Source organism: Amblyomma maculatum, chromosome 6 (assembly GCF_055883805.1).
Source record: "Amblyomma maculatum isolate TAMU_Amacu chromosome 6, ASM5588380v1, whole genome shotgun sequence".
NCBI lineage: Eukaryota > Metazoa > Arthropoda > Arachnida > Ixodida > Ixodidae > Amblyomma > Amblyomma maculatum.
Window position 1 is genome coordinate 94298524 of NC_139349.1, and position 23722 is coordinate 94322245.

Genomic DNA, 23722 nt, shown 5'->3' on the forward strand with positions numbered 1-23722 from the left:
CACAGGGCGGTGTGGTGCGTTTCCCCGCGATTCCGACAATCTCTCGCTGAACCTCCGTAGCAGCGGACCAGGGCGAGAAGAGGTCGTAGGGGGGCGTTGCATTGGTGAGCTGCTCGTACTCGAGCAGCGCCGCTCCCATGCGCGAGTGGCGATGATGTCGCAACCGATGTAATAGCGGGCCGCCGTCCTTTGCGCGCTGTAGGCGATCGATGTGTCGGAGCGCCCGCTGCGTGGCCTGAAGTTGTAAAGGCCACGCACCTGCCTCGGCCAAAGTAGCTGCGCATTGAGAGTTCTGAGGTAGGCCGAGGCAAATGCGGAGCGCCTTGCGATGCTCGACCTCTAGCTTCTTCCAGCATGGTTTGCGCAGTGTGACGAGCGGTAGCGCGTAGAGTATTGCCCCCAGAGCCGCGGAGTTGTACAGCCGTAACGCTGCTTGCTGGGAGATGCCCTGGCCTCGAGAAGTGAGCCTGTGTACGGCGGCGGTGGTTCTCTTCATCTGCAGGCAGGCCGAGTGGGTGCAAATTATGATTTTCCCTCGGCTTGTCGTATAGTGAACTAGAGTACTAATTTTTCCGCAGCAGATCGGCCTTTACCCGCAAACCCCTTCTTTACGTGCCGTTCACGTGTGGTGATGGTTTACAGGAAAAGAATGACGCAGTATCAGTCACGTGTTTTCTGCGGGCACCTGACTCACGCCGTAAGAGAAGGGAGGGAGGTGGGAGTGAAAGTGAAGAGAAAGAAAGGGTTTCAGGTGTCCGCAGAGAACTGTGGCAAGTTCGACTCCTTTCCTATGAACCAATTCACCATTTAAATATATAGATGTCCATCTAGAAATGTGATCGATACTACGCTTTTCCTTTCCTATGTCATCATCATCAGCTGGACTGTAGCCACAGAAGGGCGAAAGCCTCGCTCATAATCTTCCAATTAAGCCATTATTGTGCTCGCTGCATTCACTTGACCCCTGTCAGCTTCAGAACCTCATCCACTCACGTGAAGTTCTGACGCCTCTGCTACGCTTTCCTTCCTTTGGCTTCTAATTTGTTACCGTTTTCAACCATCGGTTGTCCTCTCTTCGCACTACATGCCCTGCCCATGCCTATTTCTTCTTCTTCATTTCTAATAAAATTTGACTAACTCGAGTCATTGATCTGACACACCCTGTACGCTTCCTATTTCCTGACATCACACCTATCATTTCTCGTTCCAAAGTTCTCTGCGATGCCCTTCATTTAAGTAGAGCTCTTTTCGTTACTCCACGTTTCAGCTCCATAAGTGAAGTGAGGTACGATGCAACTGTTATTACTTTCCTCTTGAGCGATACCGGTAAGCTGCTAGTCATAATCTGTGAGTACTTGCCAAATGCATTCCATCTCAATCTTATTCTGCTAGTTAGCATCTCCTTGTTATTTTCCTTAACAGCCCGCCAGTGTTGATCTCTTCCCAACAATTCTGTTGATCCATACGCTACCAGGAATAACTGATGCTATAACTCTACTGATGGAGGACTCGGGCGAGGCGCGGCTTTTATTATATCATGAAAGCTTTCTTTGCAATTAACTCTCGCATTCTGTCTCTAAAGCGAAATCTTCAGGAATCTGCAGTCCGACTATAACCTTTATACGCAGTTACCTTACTGAGCGAGTTGAATTGTTCACGTTAGGGGAAAGTGTAACTCAGCCAGTGTTTATTAACCAGGGTATGCCATAGGGTTCAATCGTGGGCCGCTTCTTTTCTCAGTACGCCATAAAAATTCTTCTTTAATTTTGAAAATTTACTCGCACTTTGTTTGATAATAACACCCTATACAGTCGCGACCGAAACATATATGACCTAATATCAACCTTGAATATTGACCGTGAAATTACACATGGTTGAGATCGAAATAATCGCCTGAATTATTCCTCAAAACCACATTTTGTGGTCTTTTATTCGCATCGTAGTAATCAGATTGCTGTTACTCCACATTGTTATGTCAGCTACCTCAGATCGATTTTTAATTGTGCTGTCCATTGTGACACCATAATACTCTAACATGTGAGATATGCCTTATACTATGAATAATTATGGAGAAAGTCGCTTTAGGCACACGGTTGCGTAAGATACTCTCCCCAACATGTTCTTTGTCCCTATTATGTTTCTTCTATTCACAGCTACCTAATGTATATCATTTCGTGAGTGGGCGTGTTACTAATATCTCAAGCATCCGCCATTAAAAAAAAATAGTGCACTTTGATTGCTTACTTGCCCTATTCACTAGCACAACTGTCCACTCGTATTAAAATCCCAATAGCCTTCCTTTACTCAGCCCGCTTCAGTTGCAATTTGTTTCGCTCATCCACCGTGCGCGTATGGAAGGCATTTCAATCACTGTAATTCCCCCATCTTACTTTAGAATGTCTTCTTGCTACATTTTCCCAGGACGACAATTTGCTGCTTCTCAAGGTTATTGTAAGCAAACCCTTTTGTTTTCTGCAGTAACGTTATGGTACTCACTGCTTTCGCGCATTGATTCCATAGTTCGGGGTTTACAATGTGGCCTTAAAATTTTTGTTAGCAGTTATAACCAAGCTGTTGGGCTATATTTTTGAATTTTTAATTGTGTTGCTGTGTATTTGTATTAGGCACATTGCTTTAGGAGGGCCCCCTGAAAATTTTGATTTGGGACCACCTGCTGTAGCAATGTACTGAATACCCGCTTTTATAATGTATTGCATTCGATAAGAAAACGTCAAACATTTAAACTTATTCCAGACAAGAACGAGGACTTTCACTCAGCAACCACAATTAGCACAGGCCGAGAAAGCGTGTAAAAGGTTAAATTTTGCAGCGTCAAGGGAAGAAAGCAGGAATAACAGTGAGACACTGAACATTCATTTCTTTTTTTGTTTCAAGAATACCTCGAAAGAGATGTGCGCAATGCTTTAAACAGCTCGTTCGATCCTGAATCAATAGTAATCCAAAGGTCAGCGGTTGACATCTCCCTCAGCGAGTGCCCAGAGCAGGTGAGTGTTCTCACAGCAGGTGTTTGAGGAATATCAGTATAATGTCGACGATAAATTATTTTCCTTAAAACATTATGTGTGTCCAAAGGTTAGTCTTTTCGTTTTTTAACGCTCAGAATATAAATTTTCTTAATATTTAATCAAAGCGTTTTAACACAATTCCTAAGAGAAAATCCCAATGACGGTTAATCCTAAAGGCTCGTAGACAGCGGAAACGCCGCGCAGATAAGTCAATTACTGCAAGATTATGACTATATTGTTACGAAGCGGCAAGCCGATGACAACAGGAGAACAGAGGACAGAAAGAAGATGTTCGATGACAGTGAGATGATGTTTAATGAAAATGTCAGTGGGCTTAGCGCGAGCGCTCCTGCCCGCGCCACTGCTCGCTTCGTCTTCCTTCCTCGTCCGTAACAACATGAGGACGAAAATAGGAGTTTGGTCAAGGGAATTGGCCCAAACTGGTAATACTCTTTTTCCAGCAAAAATAATTTATCCGTCGAATATTTCTAATTTTTGTGTTTGTTTTATTTTTAGTTTGAAAGAAAAACATTTAAAAAATTTCTTGAGGGGAGCCGTGAGTTATGGGAAGCATACAGACTCGAGATTTGAATGCGGAGTTCGGAAAGAAAACTATTTATCGAATAGACTGTTAGTGCTTTCTGAAAGCACTCACCAAAATTGAATAAGACCTACACCGCGATGACACCATGTGTGGCCTTAAATGAAGTGCCTATTTCATTCATTTTTGTTTCCCAGTCAATTTGTGCTTATAAAAACGCGAGCGGACACAAAAGAATGCACAACAAATGAATGAAAAATGAAACAATATTTCGGCATTTTTTGGAAAACATTTTTTTCACTGTTATAAGAAAAATCGACGTAAAGTACACCGACTGTGCCACGTATCAAGATTACATCTGCATTTGAAGTGTCGCTTTAAAACTAGAGCTCTTCACCCTCTTTTCCCTGTAGCAGTAGCTAAATGTACAATAATAAGACAAAAACAGCAGGGTGCAGACAGTAAAATATGCGTCTTCAAGACCTGTTAAATGAAGCTGTCGGCGATCAATCAACAATTTCTTTTCTTTCAGTGCAAGGAACCCGAGAACCCTAACGACAACAACGTAAGTTTTTCTTGCCAATAAGCAAACTCTAAGTGCACCCAAGTGGGAGCACCGCTGGGAAAGGAGAAATTTTAATGCGAGCACAAGTGCCTACAGGAGAATCTAGATTACTATACATTCATAGCGGGAAAATCCGTCGACCATGGTGATTTTTGTCCCAGCATAAGGATTTCTATAAAAAGCTTGAACGCAATTCATCATACCGTTTAATGATGACTGGTGAAGGCTGCTCTTTCTGCCCGGACATGGTGTATTTCTAAAAACACCCGTCTACGTTACTGCTCGCATAGCTTAATAGAGACAGGAAGCTGAAAGGTGGCCCGAGAACATATGACGCGAAGTTTTACGGGAGGAAGTTCGCTGCCCTTCAATTCACGTTCTTCGCGCCGTCTAGAGTTAGCCAGCTACAAATGCAGCGTTCTGTGCGCGCAAAACTGATAATTTTATAATAACTTTTGTTCAAACCGTTTCTTAATTTGAAACAATATGCGAGCATTGTGATCACAGAACATTAGATACCATCGCACAGTATGGAGGCATCTGCGAAACCACGAATGGTAAAAAAAAATGCCGACTGGAACATCATTTTATAATGACGAACACAAGTTGCCCAAGAGCCAAGCCCAGCGGGGGACACTAGAGAAAACTATATATAGTTGTAGGAGAGTAGTTGTTATTGTTAACAAACTGATAAATACTCTTTTGGAAACAGGACGCTCATGTTGTAGAGAGTGAAATCAAAATTCTGCAAAATTTGTTTAAGCCACCCTTATTAGGTACACTACTAAAAGCGTTTCAAAAAACGAGCCAGATGACGTCAGTCTAAGAGGTAGTTAAGGTTGCGATTGGTAGCGAGCAAAAAACGTTGGTTTTCACATCAGGAGCCGCACCGAAAACCATGGTGGTTGGCAAAAACCGAAGGATTTCGAATCAGGATGTGTTGCGACTTGTCAGTACATATTGTTGCCTTGGTAGTTTGCATGCTGTGGATGTTGCTGCAATTGAATGATAGCTATCACAATACTGATGTTGATTTCTTTGAAAACTGATACTACTCAAATCTGATTTTAGTTGTCTGGAATTGGGGGGGGGGGGGGGCTGTAGCAATAGAGTGCTCAGGGATTATTTTCATTATGTGTCTCGAGACATCCTTGGTGCCTTTCAGTATCCTAATTAATATCACCCGGTCCAAGGACACTTGACAAGCTTAGCTTATCAGATTGGTTTGCTATTCCATAAGAAGTTATCGTAAGACGCAAACCAGCGAAAATGTCAACCTCGTGAGCGTGATGCAACTTTGGAGGAGTCATTGCTAGTAAAAGAGCTACAAATCGGAGAATTCTTCAGTGACACGTTAGTTTTGTAGAAAACTTTTATGGTAGAATGATGGCATGACGTTCAGGGGGATTATACAGCGTTTTTAGTGTGAGGAATCTCTCACGTGTCCGTGAAGCACCACAAATGCTTTTCCCACTTCAATGCACTTGTCAAGAGCTTTCCTTGATGGAAGGGCAGTTTGTTTCATTTTAAACGTTTCTGAGAATTTAAGAAAGCTTGGGCTTCCTGGCCACACTTCGAATGCACATGATAGGTACATGTGTAATTATGAGTAAAAATATACTGTGCTTGAAAATGAGCCAATTTTACGAACCCTTCTCTGGAAAGCGTATATGGTGAAGTTTGGAAGATCTTGTCAAACAGAATGAAAAGTCTTTTTTTTTTTTTTTCGTAAAAACAATTATGCATGGTTTGGGAGTATCGATGGGCGAGGAAGATATGTAGAACAATGTACAGTGATTGCTGAAGCCAGCAGTGCGCGATAATAGCGTTCTCCATTCAGGGCTCGGAGCAAAAAGGCAAATATTTTAGGGAAAATGGAGCCCCGAAACTGTGCGTGAAGGTGAATGTAAAAACCTAATAAAAAATCCTTCTCAATTGTCAGTATGTGTGAATAAGCAAACCGATTAAGCTCTAAAGCTGTAATGTCGTCGCTTAGTAAGTAAATGGCCAGGGGAAAGCATTGTTTAGACCCTGTATTACCGAGTACCGAGTACTGTATTACCGAGTACAGAGTACAGACTAAGAAATTCAATGTCGCTGTCTGCAGCGCGATAGCATACATCGAATAGGATTGTAGTCTGCAGAAGCCATATGTTAACAGAAACAATGTCATGATTGGAGATGATGAATGCGACTCACTTTATTGTAGTAAAATGTGTAGGGTCCTCCGCCGTCGATCTGCAATGTTGCAATAAGGTATCCCAGCTGACAAGAGACGCATGCTACATGGACGTTAAAGCGGAAACCATATGGCGGTTACATTATATGCGGCAGCAATCAAAGAGGTCAGCAGGGCACGACATTGTTACTGAGAAAGCACTACTTGGGCAGAAAACTGCCCCGAGGTGATAACTAACTTGCGCAGAGACGCTGTTTAATGCAACTTTTGGACGCTCCGGCGTGTCGCCTGCAACGAAGTGGGCATGACGCTTTAAGTATAATATAAATATTAGACAAGTATAGGTTTAACAAAATAATTTCTTTACTAAACAGTTAGCCCTGCCTGGTGTTTTCTCGGTCCCTTTCGAAATCACCACCTGCCAGGGGCACGTTTAAGATTTTCAGAATCTGTAAGTTTTCCAACTGTCGATGACGCCAAAGCCAGCGCTTACGGCATCAGACATTTTATTTTGAAGCGGAAGCTTCACGAGGGCAGCGAGCTCGAGCAATCAGCGTCACTGTCGATGGGAGCCTGAAAGAGCGCCAACTCGGGCCTCTTCTTTCATGTGGAAGGCTGACATTAAAATCAGCCTGCCATGTCATTTGAATTTCCGTTACCCATATGCCACGGGTAGGAGCTGCTAACTCGGGTCGCTCCTTTCATATGGGAGGGTGATGTCAGAATCACTCACTCAGCGCCATAAATAAATAAATAAATGTCAGAATCAGCCTCCAGAACCCTTTGCATTCACATTACCCCTAGGACACGCAGGCACGTCCGTACGGCTTGGTTCAAGCGGGACTCTATATGTGGGCTGGTAGCTTAGACTTTCATGTCATACCGTTAAAGGCTGAGCTTAAGTGTCCCCAATAATGTAGCTCCTTACACTGATCGGCCAAGATAGGGGAATAATGTAGCAGTCAAAACGTTGATCTAGGTTTAACCAGAGCTAAACCACAGCTGATTTTTATTACACGGTGACACTAAAAGATCATGTCTCATCAGATCGGTGGCGGCAAAGAAAATGCGGCGGTGAAATCAGTGAGCGCCTTCAAAACGACGAGCCGCGTGGTCCCGTTACCACTATGTCAGCGTGTTTCGTATTCAAGGAAAAATTCTAGTTTTATTTTCCACGAATGGCGCTCCCGATGAGGCGCACTAATGTCATTTGGAGGTTATTTAGAGCGTGCTATAACCATAGGTAGTACTAGAATGATTTTAACGCAAGATGTTTAGTACACTATGTCGGGGAAAATTGTCCGGTGACGTCAGCGGTGTCGACCATATGAAGTCACGTAGCCTAGAAGTGAGTGTGCCTTTTCGAGTTGATAGTTAGCTGGGAACGTTACCTGACATTGATTGATCAGCGGGTTGATCGGAGGACAGTACAAGGGGAACAAGACGACGACGACGAAACGAGTAGTTGCTCGCAAGAGAGGGCGTGACACGTATCACGCATTAAGCGTGCAAACCCGCAACTTATCATTCCCCGTAGAACCGTAAAAGGATCAGCATTTTTAGGACAACAGCACATTCATTGGCCTAAAGAGGTGCGCGTATTCATGCGATACAGCCGAAAGTGGGCCAGCAGTATTATCGAAAATTGTCAAAGAATTCCTCTACCAACATTTAAAGAACTATTTAAGTATCCCTGAAGCAGTCTGAAACCATTTGTTGGGCACCAGAGCGTAGGAGCTGTTTTTGCTTACGTCGTCCCAAGACTCTCATACCACAGAAATATGGTTTAGAATTAAATACTAATTAATTAGTGCCACACAAGATGAATGCTGTATTTAATTTGCATGCCCTCAAATCGGTCATTTACATATAGCCTCGGATGGCCAGTATCAGATTTTTCACAAGGCAGCTTTAATGGCACATTGGAAGAAACTCTTCTCGTGGTTTTCCAGCAACCAGACACTTTATCGCATATAATTAGCCGCCATAGCTTGAAGTTTGTTTTCGTCCTGTTCTTCCTGTCACGAGCGGCCCTTTTGTGCGTAATGAAATTGCTATAATCAAGTGGCAATGCAACACCTGTGAACGTGATAGTGAAATGCTACCAAAACCATGACAAGTAAAAATAGTCTGCGTAGCTTTCACATGCCTTACTGCCCAGGTCCTTCGGTTATCAGCCCACGAAAGTTCTGAGCAGTGTGACTACAGCACAAGAATACGCAAACGACACAATGTGTCATGCGGCGAGAGGCTGTTAAAGAGCAAGTGCCAAAACAGTGTATATTTTAGAGGAAATTCAATCGCATCCTTGTCCTCAATCTACAGAAATACATTAGTAACAAGGAGCAGAATGGAAACATGTTTTTTCTTCACACTTTTCTTGTTTGTCGGTCGCATTCAGGGATCCTTTTCATAGGGCCCTCCCATCTTTTTCTGCACAACGATCTTGAGAGAAGCCGGAAACTATGAGCCCCTTTTGCGTCAATCCGGTGTACAAAGGACGCAAAAGCTGTTCATCTTCCTGCGCTCAAGCTAACAAGTGAACGTCAATATCTAACGTATTCACGGGATTGTGGACATATAATGCGCATAAAGGCCGCAAATTACGCACCACTGCAGCTTGCTTGTGCCAATATAGCGGCCGGGCGGCGCGAGGTTTCGCAAAGGCTGTCACCAGCCTGGACTATGGCGCTGCCATCAAGGCACCCTAAGTGAGATACCTATACTCCTAGGCGATGGAAATAAGCTGTGGGCGAGAAAAGACAGAACAGGGAGCGTAGAGAGGGTGACAGGTCGAGAGCTATGCCCAGGGAGAAAGGGAGGAAGGAGACGCTGCAGCTGCGTTGATGTTTTTGGTTTGGTTTAATGGGTTTTAACATCCGAAAGAGGCTCAGCCTATGAGAGAAGCCGTAGTAGAGAGTTGCAGAAGTTTCGATCAACTGGGGTTCTTTAACATGCACTGACACCGCACAGCACACGGTCACCTTGCTTTTCGCCATCATTGAAAAGCGGCCGCGGCGTTCTGGATTCGATCTAGTATCCTTAGACACGGTAGTCGAGAACCATAAACACTACACAACCGCGGCGGGCTTGATGCACTTGGGTAGCATCTATTCGGCTTACACGCAGGAACACTTTCGATCGGCGCCTAGTGCCACATTTGTCAATCCCAGCGCACCAAGGAGAGGAAACTCGGTCATCCCGGTGTGCTGGCACAATAAATGAATCAAAGTGATTGAGAGCAAAAATAAATAAATAAAATTCCTGTCATTTCTTTGCATAGACGGTAACAAAAACACGTAGCATGCTGAATAATGTAAACTCACGCCTACGGGCTTAATAGATCTCATAGGTTGCCTTTGAAATTTTTGCCAATAACATGACCTGCTCAAGAATTGGCTGGCTGCTTTTCAAGAGATACCGTCCCTAAAGGTAATTTCCGATACTAGGCCCTTTCAATTAGAGGAGCTAAAAACGCAAGAAAGCATTTCTAGCCGCCCAATGAGCTCATACACTCGAAGTTTTTCTCAAGCGTCAGCGTAGATTTGAATATGGGTGAAGTGATAAAGACCTCTGAGCATGCATACTAGCAATCCCCGCGGAGCGCTTCAGAGCTGGCTTGAGCGGTGCTGTAACATGGCTCACGGGGTTGCGTGCCTGCATATTTTCTAGATCGAATCCTAAGGGGCACAAGAGGTAAATACACTGAAGCTCCATTGCAATGCTATTGTCGGCACATTGAGTGCTTTTTAAACATTGAGGCTTCGTGGCGCAAATTGTGGCATCCGTAATAAAGGCTCACCACCAAATTTCTTTTCCAGACCGTGTACCTGGAACGAGTCAACATCGCATTTCCAGTAAGGATGCAACGGAATGCCCTCCGTGGACTTTCTGGCCTTCATTAGCGAGCAGCTGTATAGTTGTAGAAACATTTTAGGAACATTCAGCTATTAGCATTGAAACCGGGATATAAATGATAAATAGCGAGGTGGCTGCTTGCAACACACGTGTTGCTTTATTTCAGCACTAGGAGTTTACAGGCATCACGATTAGCACATAAAGAGCCTATATGCCCTTAATATACGACCTACATAATTCACAGAATCTGGAATTTTAGATCAGAACTATAGATGTGGCCTGCCTTGAAAGAACAACAGTATAAGTTGTTTCGCTTTGTGCGCAAGATGCATAAACATCACGTCTTTTTGGCTCACTATTGTAACAGGTGGCTGCTTTCGCTGAAATTAAAGTGCTCACCTTGCAGGGCAATGCTGCGGAGTTTTAATGTGAAAGCTTTCAAATAAACTTGCATAAAAAAAACACACGCACACACAGCCAGCCCTTTTGAATCTGCACTGGTAACCTTATCTTCTTGTTTCGGCTATTATTCTTCTTCAATACATTTTTTTAACTTTTTGTCGCTCCGACGTTTATCGCCCTCTTCATTCACGCTTCTTACAGTGTTTGTACGCCCACTTTTGGCGATACTTTACAAAAGACCAAAAGGAGGCATATATAGTACGTATGGCCGACAACGTTCTGAACTCGGCCCTCATTTTCGAAACAAGCACCCAGGATGACGTTATGAAAGAAGTGGAGCGTATACTTAAGCGTGTATCAAGTGAGTATTATAAACAGGCTTCTTGGGAATTATGCTGTACATTACCCGCTGTCTGGTGGTGTATTCTACAGTTTTAAAATATGGCATTGTTAACTTCCCCGTAAACGATGCTAATATCGTGGCAGGTGACTGAAAGTTGTGGGACATTTGTGCATCGCGCAATTTAAGGATAAAATGGTGCATTTTAAGCGCAGTTGACATCACCTCAGCTATGAGTTGCGAAAATAGTCATTGTCTATTTCGACGTGGCGACAATGTTCCCACCATGATTTCTTGAGAAGCTGCTACGTCCATTAAAATGCCCATCATACTTTGATTTTTAATCAGGAGCAGCTACATATCGAAAGGAATTGCTTTTTCCTTGCTGATTCCTGACTGATTTCTGAAACTGAAACAGTTCCCATTTGTCCACCGAGTCACTTAGCCTCGCTACTAAAGATCGGGGAGTGAGAAAACCAATTCAGGCAACTCAAGTCATTTTGTGAACATGGCTGTACCACCAATTTGGCTAGGCAGCCATACAGTGACGTGATATGAAAAGTTTTAACACATGAAAGCTTTATGCACTCTTTTATTTTAGATGATACCAGTGACTTTGGCGAAAACAAGACCGAATATAGTAAGTAGTGCAACGCCTCTCGGCTATTTTCTATACCGCGCAGATGGCTAAACCACCATCTTTGGCTAAGCAGCCGTACAGTGACGTCATATGAAACGTTTGAACACATGAAGGCTTATGCTCTCTTATATTTTAGATGATACCAGTGACTCTGGTGAAAACAATACCGAGTATAGTACGTAGTGCAACGCCTCTCTGCTATTTCTTATACTGTGCAGATTCCTACACCGGCATCTTTGCCACGCAGCCGTTCAATACTGCCATATCAAAAATTTTAACACATGAAGGCTTATTTTCATCTTTTGTTTCAGCCGACCCTGATGATGAAGACGAGCAACAGATAGTAAGTCAGGAAACTCCTTACTTCTATTTTATATATGCGCAAATTACTACACCGCCAAATTTTACGCGTAGCCATACTTAGCGTCATTTGAAAAATTTGACCGCATGAAGGATTATTATCACTTATGTTTCAGCTGACGCCAGTGACTGATACAAAACAAGAACGAGCGGAGTATGTCGTGCTACTTCTCTCAGTTTTCCGTATAGGGGGTATTCACGTGACGTCACAGCTGACGTCAGTATGCAGTCGACGCTATATTTGCGTCCTGTTCTGACTAGTACTAGTACGGGCGGCGGTTAGCTTAGCTGTTCGCGCGCGTCCGTTTGCTCTGCCACTCTGTCTCATGCTAGCACCGTTGTTATGAAAACTCAGTCGGTATTATGAGTGACAGTTTGATTTATCGGCAAAGTGTGCGCGATGCGGACAGAGACCTGTATAAAACAAAACTTTGGTATCGACCCGTGTGCAGTCGATATGCGCAACTGCACGGTAAGCGTCGGCCTGTGCCCACGCATAGATATGTGCGACATTCATGAATTCCTTGTCTTACGGACCACCTTCGTCACAAGAAACCAATAGCAAGCCTACTGACCACTCGAAAAATGCAACTACGCTACAAGCGGCTGGGTTAAGAGCCGCGGTTGAAGCAGACGAACTCGCTCTTTGTGCAATTACGTGCGTGCCGTCCAACGTTTATACCAACTAAACCGCTGAGTGTTTGTAGCTGATATTCTGCATAGAAATGGCGTTTGGTAGTCAGTATCTTTTATACAAAACTTGTTTCGTGTACTTGCCTCAATCGATCAGAAGAAGTCGGATGTTTGCATCGTCTGTGACCGCAGCGAAGCGCTATCACTTCTTCACGAGCACAGCATTTTACCGATCGCTTCACTGATTACCTCTAGTCTCGCAATCCTACTTTATAAAGCTGTGCACAACACCATACCCTCAATTGTAATCAACAGGGAGGCCCTCACCAACAACAATCAAACAAGATTTGCTAAGGACAACAATTTTCTATTACCAACCGTTCGAACAAACTACGGCAAGCACACGGCTCTTTTTGCTTCTTTACAAATTTGGAATAACCTCCCTTCTCATGTCAAGCAATCCCCATCTCTGTCCGGTTTTAAACAACAACTGTTATCCGTATTATCACAATAGTGTCACATTCAAACAAGTTTTTTCTTTATATACTTACCGCTTTGTTCACATTCAATTGATGAGTGTTTTCATATGCCCGTAGGTAAGACGTATCACTTTGTATATGTATCTTTGTATGAATATGTATCACTTCGTATACTTAATTTTAACAATACCGGCCGCGCATGAAATTTTCGAGCTTGTATTGAATTCATATTCTTTTGTTTTTACCATATTGTGTTCGCCGGTTTTGCCTCTTTTGACTGCTTTTGCTGTACCAATAATAATTTTTTTCATAAGCTTATACATCCATCCATAGGAGGTCCCGATACAGCCTTGAGCTCTGGGACCTCCTTCTGTATTATTTATGTAATACCTGTTTCATGAATAAACAAACTTCTTCTTCTTCTTCTTCAAGAAAAAAAAAAAGGAAGCAAAAGAAACCGCTGCCACAGGCCACAGCGATGACACTGGTGGCGCCACCTCGTTGCCTTGCGGGCTCGAAATAACTTTTTGCAACAAAACTCTTGAAATACAGCGGTTTTGGCCAAGCTAAACTTGATTTGTTATTAGAGATAAATAAGTTTGTAAAGTTCTTCAAACCTTCTGCAAAACAACTCTGCCCGCCTACGTTTCTTCGCCGAATCTGCATGCGGTCTGCTTTGATTACCAGCCGACACAGACGATGCGAACATCCGACTTCTTCTGATCGAATGAGGCAAGTACGACAAACATAAAGTTTAGCGAGCCCTCTATGAAGGATTTTATTGCAGCAAAACACGACGAGGAGGTGTTGGCGGCGCGCTGCATGTATGCGCATGACTGTAAGCGATACCGTGCTGCTCTTTTACCGGGAATGCGTCTTCCGAGTGCGTGAAGGACAGTCGTGCACGGATAGTGACAGGAGCTGGCTGCTAAGGCACATCCGGAAGGTTTCAGTCCAGCCCATTTTGACATACATTTCTCATATTCCATGATACTTGTGCGGTTGAGCCGTGCCAGCCATACGTGACGTCGCATCTCGGTGAGGTATCTCATTCGAGTGAAGTTGTTCGTGTGTACTTCCGGTACCTTAAAATGCCGAGGTCGTTCGCGCAGCTCTTCAGCTTCCGTTGTTTACACTGTGCACCCGTCTATTACAGTCTACGATAGCTCAGTAAACAACATATAGCTGCGGATTCCACTGCCTGTAGAACCGCACGACAGCACTTGATACGTACGTTCGCCCTGGTCGTTCCGTGGACCCAAAAATGGCCGACTGTGCCTCAATTACCCACAATGCAGCGCGTCAGTGAATACCCCCTATACCGCAGAGATGGCTACCCCACCACCTTTGCCACGCCGTCGTACAGTGGCATATCTATTGAAAGATTTAACGCATAATAGCTTATGTTGTGTTACGTTTCAAGAAACACCATTCACTAATATGCAAACGAGGACTAAATTGAGTCGTGCTATTCCACTTGGTTTTTGTCATGCCGCACAGATTCGTGGTGAAAACATGCAACGCTTATGTGTGGCCTTTAGCAATCAATCAAAACAGTTAATCGTCTAGTAATAACTAGAGCCCAAAACTTTCGTGCTCTTAGTGTGGTTATGGTAATGTTGAGTAACCTTTAGTTTGCCTTGAAACAGTTCTACTTATCATCTTTAGTAATATCATTCACATCGCTTTTCCGGAAAGCTACAGACTCGTCATTACTCTAAGGAATTATTTCGCACTTTTTGTGTTTACAAACACAACTAGCCTCACGTTTTTGGTTCTGCTGGCGCCGTTTTGTCACCGAGAAGCTCCTAACCACGACGGGCGTTATGCGCATCACGAGAACAGCAATGGACGAATTGATGCTTTTTGTTTATTTTTTTATTTATTTTTTTTTTATTTTTTTTTTATTTTGTAATAATTGAGTGCTTCTGAGTGACCCCGTTGGGCATTCTGCGTCGGTGAAGACAGCCTGGGATATCAATTGGATTGCAGCCGGTGATCTATGGCGTATATCGATGACAATATCGGTAGTAGTTTTTTCAGACAAGCTTACCAATCTGTTTAGGTATTGTCAGTGACTCTTCATTTAGTGCCGATTCGTCGATTTCCATTTCATTTGCTATTTTATATATGTGCAGCTCCTTTATGCAGAGCTACACACGTGAAAGGTTTGCCTTTAGTTTCTTATACTATGTGCTTGGTGCTGTGAGCGGAACTTTAGCTCCAAAATGATGTTTTCAATTGGTTTCTTTGTCTCATGCCCGTGTCCTGCACATTGAACAAAGAGAAATTTGGGCGCGCATTGTCATGCCCACTAGTTTGCAAACAAGTTGACGGTTTTTGTTTTAAACTTATATCTTTGCTTTGTATAAAGGTAAATGAGCCTAGGGCATTCGTTGAGGGGATCCATGGTTTGCCACATAATATTGCCAGTAGGAGTAGCCAGTAGCATTCGCGCGAACCGTTTCTGGTTTCTGAAGGTTCGGCTTTTTTGCAACTATAACTCATTCTCACGGAATAATATTTGCCCTAAGAAATAGTCATTTCATTTCATTTATTTTCCTTAAAGGCCCGGTGAGGGGCATTAATCGTTAGTTATATTACGTAGCTTGCACTGAGGTTCCTTTTTCTTCTCTTGAACCTGATGCTTCTGCCTGGAATGCCCCAACGGTGGCGTGACAAGCGTAATTTTATAGCATACCTATTCTTGAACAGTTGTTCAAAATGGCTGAATAAGAATATAACCGTTGCATGGCTGTATATTGATCAGTATTTAAATAAAAAGTGTTTGAGGTAGTTTGGGCTGCCAGTCCTTCAAAGAATTCAGGACTTGTGCATAACCCGTAGGGATACCACACATAAACATCGCATAACCTATGATTGAAATGGCGCATAGTATGTAGTGTTTTCTTAACTGTCCATTTGCAAAAGCTAAAAGGGAACTCTACATACTTCGCCATGAAAGGCTCTTTTCCGCAAGCTAAGGTTTAATGATCACAGCTGAATATGCGATGTAGGAACGACTTCTCTGCGGAAGTTTTTTTCAGAAATCTGAAGCTGAGTATCGCACACAAGTTTTCATGCGGGCTCGCAGTTGTATGTATCAGAGGTGGGCAACCTCATGAGGTTTCGACCTCATGAGGTCAACCTCAACCTCAAAATGACCTCAACCTCACGCAGTGAGGTGAGGTTGAGGTGAGGTCGGCCACACCTGAAATATTTTTGAGTGAGGTCAGCAAATGAAACCTCAACCTCATGCGTGAGTTTGAGGTTGAGTGAGGTCGTAACTTAGTGAGGTCGGTTTGTGAGGTCGAAATTATTGCTTCCCACAGAGATAAAATAGCCAGAAAAACACCTTTCATAATACCTGTCGTGTACACTCTTTTGACTCTACCAGCGCGCACGTAACGAACGGTTTGCGTCTGTGCGTTTGTGTTCGACACGAAAAAAAAAAAGGGGGGGGGGGGCGTAAAGTGCAGCGCGGCAAACAAGTGGGGTCGGACGAGGCTTGCAAACTCGAAAGAAAGTGAAACAAGATCCCGCCACCATTCCGAGCGAGTTTGGGAAGTAAAGAAAGTCTGCGCAAACTCGAAGGCTTTCCAGACATACGTGGGTGTGCCTACTTCTGGGAAAAAAAAAAATTACAAAAACTAGAATAGTAGAAAAGAGGGAAGCGCAAGATCTAACAACCAAGGAACTGCTTGGGGAGGACGGCCCGAGAGAGGAGGTTTCACAGAGGCATATGGAAAGAACAAGGATGCAGAAGAAACGAGAGATGAATGGCTTGACGATAAGTCGCCCCACGAATTAGTAAATAAAATCTGCTTTTGCTATTGTATATTGTACGAGTTAACGCGAAAGACAGCAATAGGACTGGTTGTATCTGTGCAATCCACTCTTTCATTATTATTATTATTATTATTGTTATTATTATTATTATTATTATTATTATTATTATTATTATTATTATTATTATTATTATTATTATTATTATTATTATTATTATTATTTCTGTCACTAGACATTAAACTAACCCTCGCACAAAAAGCTGAATTTTATGTGCCCTTCTCGAAAAATCATTGAAGAACGGTTATTGTTTACAATTGAATGTGCTATTTTGTTTGTTCTATGCACTGAAGTTGATCATCTGTATATTTATCTTCTTTATTTTTATTAGTATATATTCTAAACGTTGTTTTGTATGTTGTACTTTAATACTAATTACTTGTTACACTGCTTCCCATTTTTGCTTTACATTTCTACCTATCTTGCTTTGTTCTGGGAGGTCCCCCCGACAGTCTTGTACTACGGGACCTTATGTATGTATGATATAAACTTGAAACAAACAAGTGACTGACGACTGCCTGCAGTCATTCCTTTCTCATACCCTATGTGAGCTAGCGCCTTTTTCATTTACTTGTTTGTTTATCGAGGGCCTCCCCTCCGTTTTACAGCTTTTTGCAGCCAAAGTGGCGGGCGTGCCTTTTGTTCGTAAGCTGGCTTGCGTTCTTTCGGCTCCGCAGCCAGTGTCCGATCTCAACTAGCGGACGAAGCGCGGACCCGGGAACCCCTCGGCATTTCTTGGAAAGTAAGCCTCTGTTTTGGGGTTCCTTCTGTGAGTTTGTGAGCTTTAGGTATTTTTAAGTGCGTTTCTGTCAACAGGGTCGAGAGTTACAAGGACAGTGGCAGTGTGGGCGAGAGAGCGAGATGCGTACGCGGTGCTCGAGCGTGTGAATGCGCGAGTGAAGATCTGCGTCTCCCCTTCTCTTTAGTTTTCCAGTACACTTGCACACCCCTATTTTTCCTCCTTTCCTACTTTCGTTTTGTGTGGTCACTTACCAGTGCCCCCTCTCGCGTTTGTGCACCCGTTTACTCACAACCATCCGCTTTTCTGCGGTACGGCCGATTGTAACCCCCCCCCCCCCCCCCTGCCCTCCTCCCCCTAAGAAAAAAAAGGAAAAAAAAAACGATTATTTCTCTCACAACAGTCTTTTTTTTTTTTTTTTTACTTATTTGGCTTTTGGTTGTGCGCTACCTCCGACTGGCGTATTCCTGTTGGTCTAAAGAAATGTAAAGACAGGTCCTTCTCGCTTCTCGGAACGCCGCGGCGGCTGCGCGGACTTCTGTCTCTTGTCGACCATGCAGCCATCTCATCGTTTCGCAGGGGGGACACGCCAGTCAGTGTTCAAACTCTGCTCTTCCTAGTAGACTCGTCGCCACCCTGCTCACCACCCGCTGGCTTTCCTCTCTTGACTGATGTTATGCAGTCGAAGGAAAACAAAGCGACTCCCGTAACATGGGTTAAGTGTTCGCGCTTCATCCTTCCAGTGGGCGTGCTTCTCTCGCCGCGACTAGAAGTTGGTGTCTCAGCCCATAGCAAAGGAGGCTACCCCCCCGTTGTCATCGACACCAATCGTTCCTAGAACGTCTGCTTGGAAGTCACCCCCAAACGGCGTCGGTTAGCCGCCCGAAATTGGCAAAAAAAAAAAAGGCAGCATCTAAACAACATCCTATGTTCTTCGCCATTTACCGTGGCCGTCTTTTTCAAGCGAAGAGACGCAGCCATGGCCGTGGTCGGCGACTTGCTGTAATTTATGACGAAAGTTTCCGCCCTTTCTAGCTCAGGTCTGCCCTTCTTCTTCGAGGTCTATCGCATTGTTGCGTTCAGCATCGGGGGTGCATGACATGGTTTTCGGCTATAGCAGATGTGGTTATGGCAGATATAGCGAAAAAATCTAAATATGCCGATAATGATGTGTACGCGCGCAGTTGTCCAAATGACAAAGACATCGAAGGCCATTTCCGTTGCATTAGCCACGCAAAAGAAACGAAAAGCACTGTAAACTTGGAATGCATTCACTGCGACATGACGCTGTGTGGACGAGCAAACCAGCAGTTGAGCTTCTCTCAGCATGTCAAGGTAATGTGCGAATTATCTCTCTTTAATTTACATCAATGAAAAAAGGACTGTTTTGGGGCTGCATATTCACCGTTAATAATTATATGTAGAAGAGGGGGTAATCTTTCCAATAATTTGTCATGGCGTTTGTTCCATGCAGCACAACCCAATCGTCAGGATTATCGAAAGTATCGCAAAGTCAAAAGTCAAGCACGCTTTACCTTTTCCTAAAAGCCGCGTTCAGACTACGTGCGCAGCGTCTCTGCATATGGCAACATTTTGTTCCGTCCGCGTCTTGTGATCAGTCCAACGTGAGAAGTCAATTTGATAAAATAATGTCAATACGCTCTTAACGCGAGATTACTAACACATCTTTTTTTCATAAACTGGCTAACTCTGAACTCAGCTACAAAGTCTACGAAATGAGAAACATCGATAAGTGGCATATTAAAACATACAGAACAGCTTACGGCTGTCAAACACTGGAAAATACGCTGCCACGTCTCCTGAATTCCCTTCATTTCAATAATATCCCACTAGAATATAGCTCATACAAAAAACTGCTGGAATATTTCCTACTTAACGACACTCCATTATGAAAGTAAAAATTCTACATGGTGATTTCATTTTGCATGTGAATAATTATGTATGTGGTTTTATTTTTGTTTTTGTGACGAATACTTGTCATGTGCTTATGTAGTTTTCTGTGATACATGTATTATCGTTTTTCTAAATATTGTGTACTACTTTTGCTGCCAAAGTAAACGGCTGAGTGCCTGTGGCCTTGTCAAGCTGCCCAAGAGGCAGCTTTTACTGTAGGCATACTGCCATCATATACTTTGTGGTGGTGAAATAAAGTTATTATTATTATTACAAAACAATGTTATGGTACTACAACTTCCATATACACGTAAGTGGTCGATCTATTTTTTTTTTTTGTAACAGAGACGTAACACTGAAGAAACATTAGATTGCTTTTGATGTTGTCATCCGATTCGATTTCAAATCGCAGAAAAATGTCTTCACCAAGAAATTATTACTTGCTTGTCATAGAGGAAACACTGTTTGACGGTCACAGTGCGGCGTTTCACTGTAGACCTTCGGACGTTCGCATCCAGCCGCGCCAAGGACGCAGAAGCATTACAGCGGGAATTAGGTCAAAAGTCACCATATCAAAACAATTTATAAAAATAAAATTTAAAGAGTTGAAACTGACCAATTATGCTGCCGTTATTAAATCAGCCTGCTATAAATCAGTAGCCTCGCCAGCAAATGTTCATTTCAATTTTCTTTTTTTTTTTACTTTACGAGTAAGCCTCATCATGTTCAATGTTGTTTAAAATTTCTGCCATCATTCTGGCGTGTCACTGCACAGAACTTGTCTCCTGACGTTTTATAGTTAGTGTTCTCTAGGGAAAAATCTTTTCTTTTTTTTTTTTTTTGAGGTCGCGCAATCGACCTCAAACTCACACTTTGAGTTTGAGGTGAGGTTGAGTGAGGTCGGTGGTGGCATCAGAAAAATTGAGGTGAGGTCACCTGGTCAAACCTCAACCTCAAAGCATGAGGTTGAGGTTGAGTGAGGTCAGGAAATTTTTATTGAGGTTGAGGTGAGGTTACACTTTTTGAGGTCAAATGCCCATCTCTGGTATGTATACAAGTGCACATGCTGTAATACGTTTCTCTGATGAAAGATACATTCCTTCACTTATTTTTCAGTTTTTTCCAAGATTCAGGCAGCGGACGTTCCCCATGATGCATAGATGGTTGTAATTCAGTGCTACAGATGGAGCGACAAAACCAGTTTTCACCAGATTAGTGCTTGGGAAAGGGGTGGATACTGTTTTGCGAGAATTTAGCTGGTCGGATCGAAGAAAAAAGGTCAATAAACTCCTGCCATTGACCACTGTGGTTGTATTAAATGCATCTGATATAAGAGAGTGCCTCTTGTTTTCAGAACCTTTTTTTATAATTTCTAGTATTGCATTATGTTTTGCTGTTCGGCCAACATTTGCATCTGCTCCTGCGACATCGGAAAACACCCTGCAATCCGGGTACAAAGTTGGCCTCTGCCGGAATTCTCTAATCATTGTTGCCATTGTTTAGCTTGCTTGGATGCCAGACAGCGGACAGCTTTATTTTGTAAGTGTTGGTTATTGGAAATGTAAATTATTCACGCAATATACTGGAAGCCAGCAGTTGTGGAGGTCAGGATTGTCAACAACAATACTCATTGTGTAATACTTTTCTCAAAATTTAATCTATACTCCTTCAATTATGGAGAACAATAAATAAAGGCAGAGCTAATAGTACATTGGTAGGTGCCATGCATCCGAAGCCATACCAATCATATACAAAAAAATAAAAATAAATAGAGCTGCGCTGAAGGTGAATAAAGTATTAACCTCTATCAGGGGAAGAATGCGAGAACAATAAAAAAAACTATGTTCTGAAAATCAAGAGAGCATTTTGGAGGGCTAGTTTGGGCATGAAGAATGGCTATAAAAACAGCACGAAAGCAAGGACATGAAAACACAACACATGCGCTGGCTAGCAACTGATGTTTAGTTACGAACAAAATCAATCTACACAAAAAAAAAACGAAACAACGAGTCGGGCTGCTATCAGTCTGATAAAATAATGAGACTCCTTAACGCAGAATAAGCGCGTGTGATAATAGTTTAAAACTGTCAGCAGTTTTGGTTGCTCCTTTGTTTGAAAAAACTTGCACATTACTGTGGGCGTCTAACATGACGAAAGGGATGGAGACGAACCGAGAAATTCCGGGAGAAAGTGGTCATCGAGGCAGGCAAGTTCCTTCTTGCGCAGAGTGATAGATGGGGTGCTGACACTATCACCACCTATCTTATGTATGTACAAGGCCTCGAATATCTCACGTGTGTGTCACTCGCTGTTTCGTCTAATAACGCTGCACTTATCGAAGGCTGGACGGTAATCTCAGCATTAGGCACAATGCACTGCCCCATTGTTACCGGTTCCAGTCCTGAGGTCCTGACTGTGTTCCAACTACCAATCGTTAATGAAACGACCGATCTGTCCCACATAACATCTACCACCTTAAGAAAAGCTTATTGACTCCACCAGTCTTGCATGAAAAAAAATGATCTTTATGCTTCTTAGAGCACTCAACTTTCCTCGTTCTTCATGTTTACCTTGCGATAAAGTCGAGTAAAGTTTGTTGGAGGCCGAGAACACCAAGTGCACTGCTGATTTTCTGACAATCTTCTTTAACCTGTGCGAGAATCAATGAACGTAGGCTACTACGGCTGTCTTCACCTCAGTGCGGCCACTAGCCTTGGCTGTGCAGTTTACTCGTAGATCACTCAGCAACTTATCGGCGATGCTCCACAGCAGATGGGAGGTATACCCTGCCGATGCTAGCCTCTGTATCAGGACGCGCAAATTGGAGCTGTCTTCATGCTCTCAGGACCTCTCGACGGCGCTCCTCATGAGTCGACGATCCCTCATTTCGCTAGCTTCGAATGAGACGATGTGAATGGAAAAAGCAGCTTTTTAGAGCGTGCCTCATACTGCCTGCAAACTTGGTCTAGGAAAATTAAGGTAACCCTCTTGTGTAAAAGTAAAAATATTTATGACGCTGAGGCCATTTTGGTAGAAAATAATGTTTACACGCGCCAGGTGCCTCCTACAATGCAGAGCTAAATGGCCTGCTGCAAAGTTGAGCCTAACTTCAGTGTGGGTATGCTTCACAACCTTCTGATTTACATAAACAGAACGTTTTTGTTCTTTTTGCTTTCTTGTTTTTCTTAAATTTATCCTGCCCTTTTTCTTCAAGAACGCTTCATATGCGCATACTCGCGCGCCTCAACCCACTGAGACATTCTTGCGCCGCCAGTCAATACACCGCATCAGCTTCGGCTTTTTATATATCGCCTAAACGATCGAATTAACAAGGATTTAGCGCGCTGTCGTTAAATGTCACGTGTTGACGAATCTCTTACTGCGTCAGCATCGTCATTGGTTGTGAGCGTAAAAACCCGATGGACATTAAAATTCAAGACCAGATTGAAATGTCGAATTGTTGTTAAATTCCACAAGGAAGTTCATGTAACCAAAATAAAGTAGTTGAACAGTAAATGAAAGGACTTAGCTTTGAGTGGGGTCAGAATTCAGGTCCAGGGCTTGAGGAGTGTGAGGAAGACGCGCCATTCTTAGGCCACGAAGCAGCTGGTTCGAACTGAATAGAGATGGACCTACTGAACATGCGATGGTGGTGGTGGTAATAACTTTATTAAAACAGAGGAGTTTGGGGCATGCATGCCCCTGGGCCCCCGCATGACCCCACTACACTCGAACGTTCATGTTCCTATGGTTCATGACGTCGGTAGCCCAGTCTGTGGCGATCTTCTGCCGAACCGGGCCCTCAGACTGCAGCAGGGTCTCCCAGTCCTCCCAGGTGGTAAGGTGCTCTAGACTCCGCGGTGTAGGATCTGTTGGGCATTGGAACAGGATGTGGGTGAGGGTGGCGGTGGAGTTGTTGCAAAGGGTGCAGGAGGGATCGGTGAGGGTGTGGTGGTAGCGAGACGCACTATAAGGAGACGGGAGGGTGCGCGTCTGTAGTTGTCGCCAGATCGTCTGGTGGTAATTTAGCGTCTAAAGATGGGTGAGGTGGACGGTAGAGAAGTCGCTCGGCACGATAGGCCTGCGTTAGCTCACTGAGGGAGTGCATGCGATCGCGCATGAATGCCGGATCGGAGGCCGCCGGCGCCCGGTTTAAAGAACCTCGGGCTAACGCATTGGCGGCCTCGTTACCGGGATTCC

At 43.6% G+C, this 23722-nt stretch overlaps 1 protein-coding gene across 1 annotated transcript in view; it reads left to right on the forward strand.

The window, feature by feature from the left end:
* LOC146186298 (uncharacterized) overlaps positions 1–20836 on the forward strand; it is a 44428-nt gene extending 23592 nt beyond the window's left edge. The window contains exons 6-12 of the mRNA XM_084605649.1: positions 2896–3005; positions 4100–4132; positions 10133–10168; positions 10773–10932; positions 11513–11551; positions 11863–11894; positions 20639–20836. Of these exons, the coding sequence (XP_084461775.1) occupies positions 2896–3005; positions 4100–4132; positions 10133–10168; positions 10773–10932; positions 11513–11551; positions 11863–11894; positions 20639–20692 (464 nt within the window). The 3' untranslated portion in view covers positions 20693–20836. The remainder of the gene's footprint in view (positions 1–2895; positions 3006–4099; positions 4133–10132; positions 10169–10772; positions 10933–11512; positions 11552–11862; positions 11895–20638) is intronic.
* The last annotated feature ends 2886 nt before the right edge of the window (positions 20837–23722 follow it).